This window comes from Barbus barbus (genome assembly GCF_936440315.1).
Source record: "Barbus barbus genome assembly, chromosome: 27".
Taxonomy (NCBI): Eukaryota; Metazoa; Chordata; class Actinopteri; order Cypriniformes; family Cyprinidae; genus Barbus; species Barbus barbus.
The window spans coordinates 6,419,695-6,432,812 of NC_136755.1; the positions used below are offsets into that span (position 1 = coordinate 6,419,695).

General features: G+C 37.5%; 1 protein-coding gene across 2 annotated transcripts; it reads right to left on the reverse strand.

Moving 5' to 3' along the window:
• Positions 1–720: 720 nt before the first annotated feature.
• Positions 721–10,579, reverse strand: LOC306847587 (chromatin target of PRMT1 protein-like). 2 transcript variants are annotated; one of them, XR_013782165.1, is made up of 7 exons: positions 10,287–10,549; positions 9,064–9,155; positions 7,944–8,094; positions 5,199–5,376; positions 3,991–4,125; positions 3,373–3,798; positions 2,249–2,302 (listed from the first exon to the last, which is right to left on the reverse strand). XR_013782165.1 is itself a non-coding variant. In XM_079381619.1 (6 exons), the coding sequence occupies exons 2-6, from the start codon at positions 9,126–9,128 to the stop codon at positions 1,649–1,651; spliced, it is 729 nt and encodes a 242-aa protein (XP_079237745.1). In that variant the 5' UTR covers positions 9,129–9,155; positions 10,287–10,579; the 3' UTR covers positions 721–1,648. The 2 variants fall into 2 exon arrangements, 1 of the variants encoding a protein (XP_079237745.1); XM_079381619.1 differs by lacking the exons at positions 2,249–2,302; positions 3,373–3,798 and adding an exon at positions 721–1,848 and having other exon boundaries at positions 10,287–10,579.
• Between the last annotated feature and the right edge of the window lie 2,539 nt (positions 10,580–13,118).

Here is a 13,118-nt window from a genome sequence, read left to right on the forward strand (position 1 = left end):
CAGAGACCAGTCACTACTCAGGAGGCTGCACAGCATTTAACCACCGATCATTTCAGGTTATGAAGTGTTGCAAGATTGCATCAACACAGGTTATTTCAGGATGTGTTACTATGCCATTTGGGAGGCTTTTGTCTTTCAAACACATTGAATTGCACAAATTCATGTTATTTCTTATTTACATGTAATGCAGGCATTCCCAAACTTTGTCATCTGAACCTCTTTCACCTAATACATTTACTAATACATTAAAATAAAATAAATATTTTAATAATCAAGAATCACATTTGCATGTTCACTGACTTTGGTTAATGGTCACATGACATGCAGGTACACAAATAACAGCCTATATTTAATTTGTTTTTAGTAAGCGTTTATATTTTGATTTATGTTAGCCTATTAAAATGATTGTAAATATATAATTTAATTATTAACTTTCATTAAACTCTCACATAATATGTTTAATGCACTATCCCCTGGTTTCACAGACCAGGTTTAAGCCTAATACTTTTTGGGTGAACTATCCCTTTAAGCAGGTTTACATTTTTAGTTAAATTTTTAATCTTAGTCATTTTAATTACTTATTACTATTTCTAAGTCATCAGGACCTCATGATCTGTAGTTAACGATCTTTTCTTTTAACACTTTAGTTTAGCCTCTGATTTCATGTTTTTGATGTTACAACCCTCCTGTGTATTCTGAAAAAATATTTAATATAATTTTCTGTGATATTTATAGACCACTGAACAGAGTTAGCCATTCGGACCAGCAAATTACAAATATGGCAGTTCTCATTGTACACATTCATACACCCCTGAAACATTTAATTATTCCCACCTATATCACACTTTGAGGAAAAAGTACCCCTACAGTACCACTCACACAAAGCGTTATACCTCCCTCTTGTGGAGATACTGAACATTTGGAGCTTGTAAGAAATAAAAAAATCATTAAATGTCTAGAAAGTTAGTGTTGATAATTTCATTAAGGAAGCACATGAGTCTTGTGGCCAAGATTTATTTGAAGCCAAAAAAACAAAACAAAAAAATGTTGTGGGTTACAATATACTTTTAAAACATCTTTTGTGACAGACAAAAAAAAAAAAAAAAGACATCAAGATTGTGTATACTGAATAAAAGTTCTACTTTAAAACATAAAAATACAATAAAAAGGTAAGTTTCATTTGTAGAACATTACGGTAATTAACATCTGATCATCTATATAAACCACATTTTAACACCAGATGATCAAATGTACTTGGTTAGAGTTCACAGTTCCTCATACGTTGGGCCATTTTCAGAATTTCAGCCAAAAAAACATTATAAACACAATCTCTATTATTTTAACTCAATTGAAAACAAGTTTTTTTTTTTCCTTCACTTCACTGCCAAAAAGTTTTCTAAGAGGACTTGTGTTTTAGAACTGTGGTGAGGCTGGTACAGGGTTCAGTTTAGAAACCGCGAGTGGCGACTCAAACCTTTGAAGATAACGAGGATGATACATAACTTTGTACAACCTTCAAGTTTAAAAGGTCTTCTCAGGGAGTGTCCAAGAGCAACAGCTTTAATGGAACTGGACGTGTATCTTGTCAATCAGTCTATTATCTGCAGATCTTCGGGGAGCTGCTGTCTCTCTCTCAGCTCAGCTGTGGTTACTCCATGCTCTCAGGGACAGCCTGGGCCATATACGCATCCAGCTCGGCATCCAGGTGGCCCTTGGTCTTGGACATGTAGGCATCAAGCTGGTTGTCCAACTGCTCTCGTGTGACGCTGGAGCGACCTACACCTCGGCCCCTGCCGCGTCCACGACCCCTTCCTGCAAACCCTCCACGACCTCTCAGACCCCCACGGCCTAAGATAGACAATCATGGACTTCAATGTTGAGACAAACATTTAAGCATTTAAGAACAAAACTGAAAACACTAACTGGCAGAAGACTACATTTATTTTTTTATATGTTCAAGTCTCATTGAAAGACACTTCAATAGTATTTTTTCCTTATTGTGATGTGTATGTATGTGTGTATATGGATATACAGCTGTAGCCTTTATCATTTCATATAAAACATCAAAAGAAACTACATGCAATGTCACAGTTATGCCGTCAGTTAAGGCATGAAGTTACCAAAAAGGCGATTAAAGCGGCCTTAAAACTGTGTGCATGCATGCAATATGTTATATATGCGTCACATTTAAGAACATGTCTCTGAATGCGTCTTAAAATCTATCCATGGGCACCCCAGCACCGTCTACCTCATCTAAAACACCCAATTCAGCTCGTCCGCTCATTAGTAGAGACTTTAAGACCTGAAGTGGTTCAGAAAAGGTAAAGAGATTTGTGAGAAAATAAGATCATGTCAGATCCGCGTCACGTTCAGTCGCAGCAGCATTTAAAGCAATAGCAGGCAAATAAGCTAACAACCAGCTGCTGCTGTGATGTCTATTAATACAAGAACAAAAAAACTAAAGAGGAAATCAATAACTTTTATAGCTTTAAGGGGTTCATCTATATTTAATTTAGAGTTTGGTAACTATTCATTTTGTGTATATTTCTGCTGAAGGGCACAGGTAGGTAAATGTCACTATTATAATGGGTTCGTGTGAAGATTGTTTTTAAGTCTAATAAATGTTCAAATTGATAGCCCTCAATTATACTGTAATGCTGAACGGCTACAGTCAAGGGTTAAATATTCAGGGGAATTTTTTTTATAGATTAGTAGTATTGATATCAGTGATGCTGGCCTTCAATCATAAAGATGCCATTAAAGAATTATAAAAAAATATACTGTCTTTATGTTGTTTGTACATTTGAAGATTGAATGTGAAATTGCAATATAAAAGTATATTTAAAAACTATAATGTTAGGTGCGATTAATTTTAGAAAAATTTGCGGTTAATTAGTTAATTTTTAATCGATTGATAGCACATATATATATATATACACGAAACAGCTTCTTGAACATGAAAATATGTAGGGCAGGACTTGATTCACTGGCGGTGGTATTTCTTAGGGCTGTGCGGCATATCGAGTTTGTACCACATATCGATATATTTTTTATAAGCGATAAGGTGTGAGCCAATTCTGTTTATATCGATATACAGTAGTTTGATTGGAGCCCATCTGAATAATATCTGTACATCTAAAGTACACAGAGTGAGCAGCTGCAAGTCAAGTGCATAATCCAGTTTGTCCTATACATGACATGCTTTGTATTAAGGACTTTAAAATAACTTGTAAGATATAGTTATCACGTATAATAGTTTAAAGCAGCTCACCCCATCAGATGCTCTGAAAGACTCATGTGCTGCTGACAGAAATGCTACTCGCGCCGTTTAATGCATTTGAGATGTGCTGGTTTCATCAGAATATAACTTACATTTCACAGGTGTAGTCTCCATCTGTAAACTTTAGACAATCATGGAAATATTTCCATTTTGCTGTCAGGAGCCTCCTGCATGCGATTCTCCACTAGACTTCATATACTTCAGCGAACGAGTGCACCAAACAGCCGGAGCACAATAGAATATGAGCGCAATAATGGTCATATCTCAAATTTTAAACCTACAAGTAAGTGTCTTATGATTGCAGATAGCAGCAATGGGGTAATCAAAATATAATGCAATTATTCTGTGCTCGTGTTTATTTACTTTCATTTTTAGTTTAGTGAACTGAACTTCTGCTTTAAAAAGCATTATTTTGTGATTTTAGACCCTTTTATGCACATAATGGAAAGCATATCCTATACTTTCACTATATTTGCCTTCATTGCCTTTAATATAAACATTGTTTCATTTGGATAACACTGGAAAGAAAGAAAGAAAGAAAGAAAGAAAGAAAGAAAGAAAGAGAGAGGGAGGAAGTAAGAAAGAAAGAAAGAAAGAATTTTTAAATCCAAATAGAACGTAGAAAACACCAAGTATACCGCGTTTCAGCCAAAAAAATACAGAGATATTATTTTTTTTTGGCCATATCGCCCAGCCCTAATATTTCTCACCTCTTCCTCCAGGTGCTCCACGTGCTGCTCCTCGGCCACCCAGAGCACCCCGTCCTGTGGCTCCTCCACGATAACGCATGCCTCGACGGAGACCGATACGTCCAGGACCACCCCTACCTCTCATTTGACCTGCACCTAACAGATAAAAATCATTTCACCTCAGGAAAATGAATGTGAAAACTACTTCCAGAATGCATAAGGGAGTACTTGCAAAGTTGTGGTATTCTTATGTTACCAAGCTAGCTGCATTCATTTATAACTTAAACTGAGAATCTCATTGTTTTACTACACAGGACAATGCCATGTCTTTTACTGTTAACTTCTCTCAATAACAAAGATCATTCAAGAGCAGCAATGAGTCAAAATTACAAGTGGATACTCTTTTTTTATTTCAGCTGCAAAAATTATCTCCCTTAAAGGGATAATAAAAATTATGCCATTTACTTCGTCTCATGTTGTTCCAAACCTGTATGACTGACTTTCTTCTGTGAAAGGTGATATTTTGAATAATGTTTTCCTTTATCCAAACGGTTTCAGTTCCCATTGTCTTCAATTATATTTGGGTTCATACACTGGAAGGCAATGGGAACCAAAACTGTTTGGTTACCAACATTTTTCAAAATATCTTCTTTTGTGTACCACCGAATTAAGTCAAAAAGATTTGGAACAACAAATGACGACAATTTACAATTTGGGGTGATCCATTGATCAACTACACTCCTTGAAGGAAAAGTAAGGCAGGCCTCAGCTGTCTCTTTCTGTTATCACCCTGACGCTGCACAACAGGTGCAGGAACTACACGTCTTGTAATACGCCAGGGGTCTCCTAACAGCCATAAAGCGACAGCTTAGACCAATCAGCACATAGTGAAGTTTAGAGGGTAGGTGTGAAACCTCTGATGAACACTGTAACACTAAAGCATCAGCTGTACTGCAGTGATTGACAACTCCAAATGAAGCACAGACTTCTTTTGAAATGTTAAGAAGCTGACAATGCACTTTCAGCAGAGGAAGGACTTGCTTTATACTGAAATACATGCAATTACCTCTCCCTTAGATTTAAAACTGCAGCAGCACATAATTAGAACCCGTGTTTGGGCATAAATAGAGGGTATGCAGCTTTGTATTCATTAAAATAGTAAACGCAGGACAGTGGTCTGAGAAGTACACTGGAAAACACAAGCAGCCGTGTGAAGAAAGGACAGTCACCTCTAAGAGAGAGTGCTCCTCTCATGCCACCACCTCTTCCTCTTCCCCGCAGTCCTCGCCCAGCTCCACGCAACCCTCCAGGAAAACCTCGTCCTCTGCCGCCGCCCGGCATCAGCGTGCCGATGGGCCGACCCAGCCTGGCCTGGATGTTGCTCTTCCCAAGTCGCTGTTTTAGACTCTAAAGGTGGGTGATATGAAGGATTGTTTCTCTGGGCTGACTTTAATGTGTTATGCCTAACTTATAAAACCAGCGTGAAATGACTTTCATAACATATCTGTAACGCATTACAAAATAATGAAACACGAATGCAACAAGGAAACTTTGTTTTACCCATCTGAAATGCGTATGTCTCAGACCAGAATGAAACCAGATCTGAACTGCAAGCCTACAGTTTTGTGACTTCAGATTGTGAAGTCTTACCATTATTGTTATAAAGGTAACAGCATTGTAAACCAACATTAAATTACCATGTAAACTATTTGCAAATGTTTACAATGGCTGCACAACCCACAACATTATCCTAAAATAATTCCTAGAAAATTGAATAACATGAATCAATTAGGGATGCACGATATTGGATTTTTGCCGATATGCTCGACATTTGCTCGACATTAACGCTTGTCCGGGACAAGTGAATGTTTTGGACGGGCAAGTGAAAGAGAAATTTACTTGCCCAATCGGACAAGTAACTTGAAAAAGTCAATACCAAAAACAATAATAACTGCTTTTATTTATGATATAGCCTTTGTTATAGGGGTGTGCGATATATATCGTTTGCGATAATGTTGTATTGAGTGTACTGCAAGAATCAAAACACACCTACAGAGTGCACACATACAATACATAAAGCCGTCTAGGTTAGATTAGCTCACGTTTACAGTATTTCACATTTCCAGAATTAATTTTTTTATTTATTTTTTTTATTTCAAATATCAGTATTCAACGTTTTATGAATCAAAACATTATTCATTTGTAACTGCAGATTAAAGCATTCCATGTCACTCAGAGCTGCATTGACAGTGGGTAAATATATCTATTCAACTTCAGATGCAGTTTCTGTGTTTCCTCAGCATTGCAAAGATGAATTTTGTTGATACTGATTTCATTTGTTTGGTAACAGCCCAAATGTCTTACACTAATTGTCTGATTAAATTGAACTCTAATTAAAAAAAAATAAATAAATAATTTAAGTTTGAAAATTATTATAAAGATTAATATTAAAAGAAATTAAAATAAAATAATTGTATTTGTAATTAATACTCCCTTTTTATTTGAATACAACAGTATTATCACACTTTATTATTTTTGCATTATTTTATTTAAAACGAAAAATCTAACTAAATAAACTAAATGTGTTTTGTATAACTACAATAAATAATTATATTTATAACTCAATTTAAAAAAAAAAAAAAACATTTCTCTCCGGGCAAGTAACTTTTATACTTGGACAAGTAAATGACAAATTTACTTTAAACCACATGAGAATGCTTAATGTCAAGCCCTGTGCCGATATTTTTCATCTAATTTTGGCCGATACCGATATATTTCCTTTTGTTTGGAAACACCAAGTCTCTCCTGTGCAGAAATTATAAGAACAATATATTTAATTTTGGTTAGTTTTTAACAAGAACTTATTAGAATTACATAAAAAATAATGAAGGTTTTTTAAACAGTACATTGCAGCTTTGAAAATAACTATCAATAGCTGCACTTTTCCCCCAGAAAGATGCAGTGTTAACCCTAACATTTTATTTTAAGATTTAACATTTGTAGATGGTCTAAAACAAAAGAGCTGTAAAAATATGTGCTTTTACAGATTAAATGCAGCGATCCAAAACAGTGCATCTAATCCTCATTCAGACAAAACTTTGCTTCAAGAATGAGCCACTGCTGACGTGATCTAATCACTAGCACACCCTGAGCACATGCGAGTTAACATATTCCTGTTATCGGCAAGACATATCGGCATAAGATTCCGATATCAGTCCGATAATATCGTGCATCCCTAGAATCAATAGCCTGTGCAGACTTGTGAGAGGAGCTGAAAACTAAAATAGTTTCATACATGGAGCACGTCTGCCCAAAAAGACTAAAAGATTAAGACGACAATTTTAAGACGATGCATTTTTTGCATAGAATTAGACATTGTATAGAATATTTCTTAATAGCGTATTATGAACGCAAAAAGGGCAAATTTAATTAATGACGTACTTTAATGGTACACTATCTTTCAAATTTGGGGTACATTTTTTTTATGTTTTTAAAATAAGTCTCTTATTGCCACCATAGCTGCATTTATTTGATCAGAAATACAGTATCTACAATATTATTTTGAAATATTACAATGTGTTCTATTTGAATATTGGTTTTAAAATATCATTCATTCCTGTGATCAAAGCTGAATTCAGTGTCACGTGATCCTTCAGAAATAATTCTAATATGCTGATTTCCTGCTCAAGAAACATTATTTTCAATGTTGAAACAGTTGTGATACTTAATTCGGTGTTAATACTTTAAGGATTTTTTGATCAATGTAAAATTCAAAAGAACTAATTTTATTTTGAAATAAAAATAGTCTTTTCTGTCACTTTTGATCTATTTAGTGTACATATTCAAAGTCTTTTTCTTTCTGTAAATTCAGCATTTTGCAACCATTTGTACTGTGACGCATCCACCAGCTGATTTGCAGCTCCATCTATATCACCTCAATGTGTCATCTTTGTGCATGTCATTTCCTCTCTTACCTGTTTGTGTTGCAGGGCAGCCTGCACAGTGGGCCTGTTCTCCATCTGCTGAGCGAGCCGGCGGTTCCTCGCACTGGCCATGTGCTGCTGCTGCATGGTCGCCCGGATGCTACTCGGTGTCGGCTGCTTGTTCTTCAGCATGTTTGTGAAGCTTGTGGGACACAACAGAAGGAGGGTAGAGAGAGAGAGAGATAGAGGAGGGAAAGGGGGATACGAGGAAAGGAGGGTTCCAAATCAAATCATTTCACACAGCATGGACGCAGCTACAGCGGATCCTGTAGCAATCTAGAGAATGCCCTTTTTAGACCACACCTGCTTCCATTTACTCTCTCTCTCCATTACGTGTGGAGACACCCCAACATATTTGGCATAAACTGAACGCCTACGATGTGGTTTCAGCAGCAAAAGAGAAGACAGAGATAGAAAAGAAGCAGATTTCAGAGTGATTGCCACTTACAGGCCGCCAACAACCCACTGTGACGTCTTCAGTCCGAGACACCACACGGTGAGTCGGCCCAGGGCTAGAGGGGTGTCTGGCAACACAGCCACTTACAACCAAGACCGTGACCTGGTACGCTGTTCTGCAAGACACTTCTGATGTCTGATGAGAAGAAGGGAAGGGGGTTGGGGGGACAGGTCACGTCTAGGTACGGACTGAGCACCTTATTCAGCAGACAGCCAGAGAGAAATCGAGAAACGCAGAGTAGGAGCAGAAAAACTCATCTGAGAGAGAGAGTGTGCTTTTGTGTGAGAGAGGGCACACACCATCTTGAATTATCAACTCATTCCCATGGCTGAGGATGCTCTTCTGCAGTGAACTCAAGTGCAGTCGGCTTACCTCACCATTACCCTCTCACCTCCGGGTGTGCGCCGCTTACGCAAGAGACACCTCGCCAAACACGGCACGCTATCAGATCTTTATTCTCGACTCATGTAATCGCTGTCATGTTGGGTAAGCGGCGCAAAACCATGCAGGCAGTCTAGCGTCCATGTCAGGTCTGATGTCTCCCCCTCAATGACCTCCATAGTACACGTGTCTTGAGGCTTGACGCCTTAGTTATCCCTGTATGCTTTTCCCCCCGGCCTTGAGATAATGCTGTCAGGATGCGTAGCGCCTCACCGCTCATTCAGGGACACCTTGGTGGTGCTTTTCAGCACGACTTTTTGAGAAGAAGGGGCGCTCATGTTTCTTCAGCCTTGCAGGGATCTCTTCTGTAAGGGAGAAACAGCAGAATATAGATGTTAGGTATCTGTAATGCATGAAATGAAAGTTTCACAGACAGAAACAAGAAAGTCAATGGAAAAATCTGATGTTAGAAAAGGTAATGCACTAGCTGGATTTTTAAATCTTGTGAGCTGACTACCTATACCAGGGTTTTCAACCACAAATATGATCATTCTTAATGCAAGGAACCTCCATGCTAAAATATAGAAGGCAACTACATAGTTTATTTGTATGAAGACCAAGTTTATACAGTGAAAATGTCTAAAATACTACTCATGTTTCTATATTAAGGTGACTTTTTTTTCCCTACTTTCCTGTCTTTTTCTTGAATACTGTAAGGATTTTATTGTAGTTTTTCTCAATAAAATTTATTATTATTATAATAATAATAATAATCTACTTTTTTTTTTTTTTTTTTTACAGTTTTCTCTCTAAACTTTTTCCACATACTGCCTAGAAAATAAACCCCAAAAATATGCAAGGGAGCGGCCCCCATTTATTTAATCTTTATTAAAAAAAATTTAAGTCTAGATTTTTTTTTTATTTAAATCTTAGAATTTTGATTGTTCTCTAATTTTTTTTAGTTTTCTTTCAACTTTTCCACAGACTTCCTAGAAATCCTTTGCGGCCCTTATTTTAATCTTTGATATTTATTTTAAATAGTTTTTTATTTAAATAGATTTTATTTAAAATTATTTTCTCCCTTTTTTAAATTCTCAAATTTTTTCCCCACAGACCCTTGTTTATTTATTTGAATCATATATATAAATAAATAATTTAACTTTTATTAACTATGATTTTTACTTAATTATTTTCTACATTTTTTTTACACTTTTCCACAAACCCCCTAACCTAATTAGACCGCATTTATTAAGTTTTTGCAGTATGCTGGTAGGCACAACAGTGCTTATAATGCCCAAAACTGCTGTTCAGGATCTCAGTAAGTTAGGTTTCAGAACATCGTGTTATTCAGGCGTCAACAACAAGATTTACCGGTTTCACAAATGCATTTACAAAACTGTACTGCTCATCAACCTTATACTTCAATATCAATGTAAAAGTCGTTCCTAGTGACATATTAACCACTCGGTAATGTGTAAGATATATTTAATTCTTACCTTTTCTCTGAAGCACTCGTGTAAGTTAGTAGGTCTGTTAGCCGTGTAACGTTAGCTTAGCTTTAGACTGACTCGACAAAATCACGCTCCAAACTTCTCTACTTGACGCAAAAAAATTGTACAACTAACGTCCCTCTTCTAAATATATTTAAGAACTTAAAAACAAAGCTATATCCCACACAATTGGCTATTTAACACCAATCTACTTCTAATCCGCAACTCTTTCTGCCTCCCCTCCCCTCATTCATCACAAAATGGTGCGCGAGCTCGGAAAATGGAGCGCTGCTTCCTGCGTCAGATATCGCGAGATTTACGCGTGAAAAGCTGTGTGCCAAATAGTACCATACTACGGTCAGGGATGGGCAGTATTTCAGATATGTATTTAAAATACGTATTTGAAATACAAAATAGTATTTTGTATTTTAGAGCCGTTGGAAAATCTAATGTATTTTGTATTTAAATTCATTTTAGATCAGTATTTTTGTATTTTCAAAATACATCAAATATTTAGTGCCAGTCAACCTATTTTTGTGCATCAACTAGTTCAGACAAGCCCCCTCCCCTCGACATTTTAAAGTAAAAATAGTGCATCATTCAGATTTGCCTTCAGTCAACATGAAAGAATAAAAGAGCACAGACAAAGGGAAAATAGCATTGGCCAATCAGTTTTTTTATGAACTAGCTTGTCAAATGTGTTTAAAGCATTACTGCATGTTATGGCTTGGTGTCAATACATATCATGGCGATGATATAAAATGTGAACCGATTGAACTTTTCTAAATCGCTTACATAGAAAGGCCTATCGAGATGCAGCTTATAGTGGGCAGGAATTATTGCAGTCGGAGTGGAAAAGAAGCATGAACAAATGAGTGCGATGACTGAGTGGAATGCGACTTAAAGGGATAGTTCACCCAAAAATGAAAATTCTGTCATTAATTACTCACCATCATGTCGTTCCAAACCCATAAGACCTTCGTTCATCTTCAGAACACAAATTAAGATATTTTAGATCAAATCTGAGCGCTCTCTGACCCACAGCAACTGCAATATTCCTAGGTCCAGAAACCCAGCAAGGACATTGATAAAACAGTCCATGTGACATCATGGGTCATAATCAACATAATTAGCATTGTTTATGTTCAGCATGTGCTCGCTGTCTACTGAATGTAAACAATGCTTACGTTGATTATGTTCTGGGGTATTCTCCAAAATGGCAGAAGACAGTAATTCGGGGGGAAGAATTGCTGAATAAATAATGTTATTATTGTTTTCTTTGTGCACAAAAAGTATTCTCGCTGCTTTGTAAAATGACGCTTGAACGCCTGATGTCACATGGACTATTTTACAGATGTCCTTGCTACGCTTCTGTGCCTTGATCTTGGTAGTATCCTTGCTGTCTATGGGGGTCAGAGAGCTCTCAGATTTCATCTAAAATATCTTAATTTGTGTTCTGAAGATGAACGAAGGTCTTATGGGTTTGGAACGACATGAGGGTGAGTAATTAATGACAGAATGCTCATTTTTTGGGTGAACTAACCCTTTAAAGACCCTTTCACGCAGGACGTGGCGAGCTCCTGCTTTCTGTCGAAGTGGAAGTGTTCTGTGCAGTTGAAGCCTTGTTTATACATTCGCCTGCCTCTTTGCCTTGAATCTGCTGACTGCGCGTGCTCCTCCCTAAACAGACGAGGCTTTTATACTTGATGGTCTCGCCATCATATAATTCTGTGAAACGACGGGGGGGCGACTCGGAGTAATTGTTCTCCAAACCATAAGAGGCCCTGTCCCAAATCGCACCCTAAACCCTCGCGCTCTTCCTCTGAATCCACACGGTCAGGTAGAAGTCTGATGTGGAGCTCGCCTAAACGTGGGCTCAGCAGAAGTGTGCATTAAGGGCGCATAGCTTCCGCAAAGGAGCCGCTCACGAGCACCCTTCAGAAAGCTAAAATGAGGAATGAGACACCCTACGGTCTCATGGTCTTAAAGGAACACTCCACTTTTTTTGGAAATAGGCTCATTTTACAACTACCCAAGAGTTAAACAGTTGAGTTTTGCCAATGTGAGTGTCTGTTGTTGTTGCAGTCGTGCAATGACATGACGCAGCGCCTGAAAGTAGTCCATTAGTAGACTATTTTCAGGCGCTGCATAATATCAAAACTCTTTGGTCATTTTTGAGCGAGATGCTAACGGTCTAATCAGATTCAATGATCTATGCTAAGCTAAGCTAAAAGTGCCAGACCCAGAGATCAGCTGATTGGATTCGAAAACGGTAAAATTCAACTGTTTAACTCTTGCGGAGTTGGAAAGTGAAAAAAAAAGTGGAGTGTTCCTTTATGCCTAAAGCATATTTCACTTTTTACGCATGCACAAGGGTCAGCTTACAGTTGCGCATGACACAATTTGTTTTGTACACGCATGTCACACATGCACATTGAATTTGTTTTGCAGTAATCAGTTGTTCCACGAGGTGGCAACACTGTCCCAGGCCGTTGTTTCACAGTAGAAAACTAAACTAAAGCAAAGGAGCGACTGCAACAACAACAGACACTCACATTGGCAAGCGCTTGTGAGCGAGAGAGTATGAGATAGCCCAGCCCAAAAATATTTGTTATCGGTCATAACTATTGCATGCGGCAACCATTGCAAGACCGCAAGTCCACATTAAGTGTGCTATTTGGGACAGGGACAGAAAGCAGCGGTAAGAGGAAGTAGTCTGCCGAGTAGTTTGCCAAACAATCATTTCATGAGAAGCTTGTGAATAAATGGATTTGTTCACATAAACTCATTACGTTGTGGGTAATTTTTGAGGACACACGTGAACATGTTTTTGAGAAT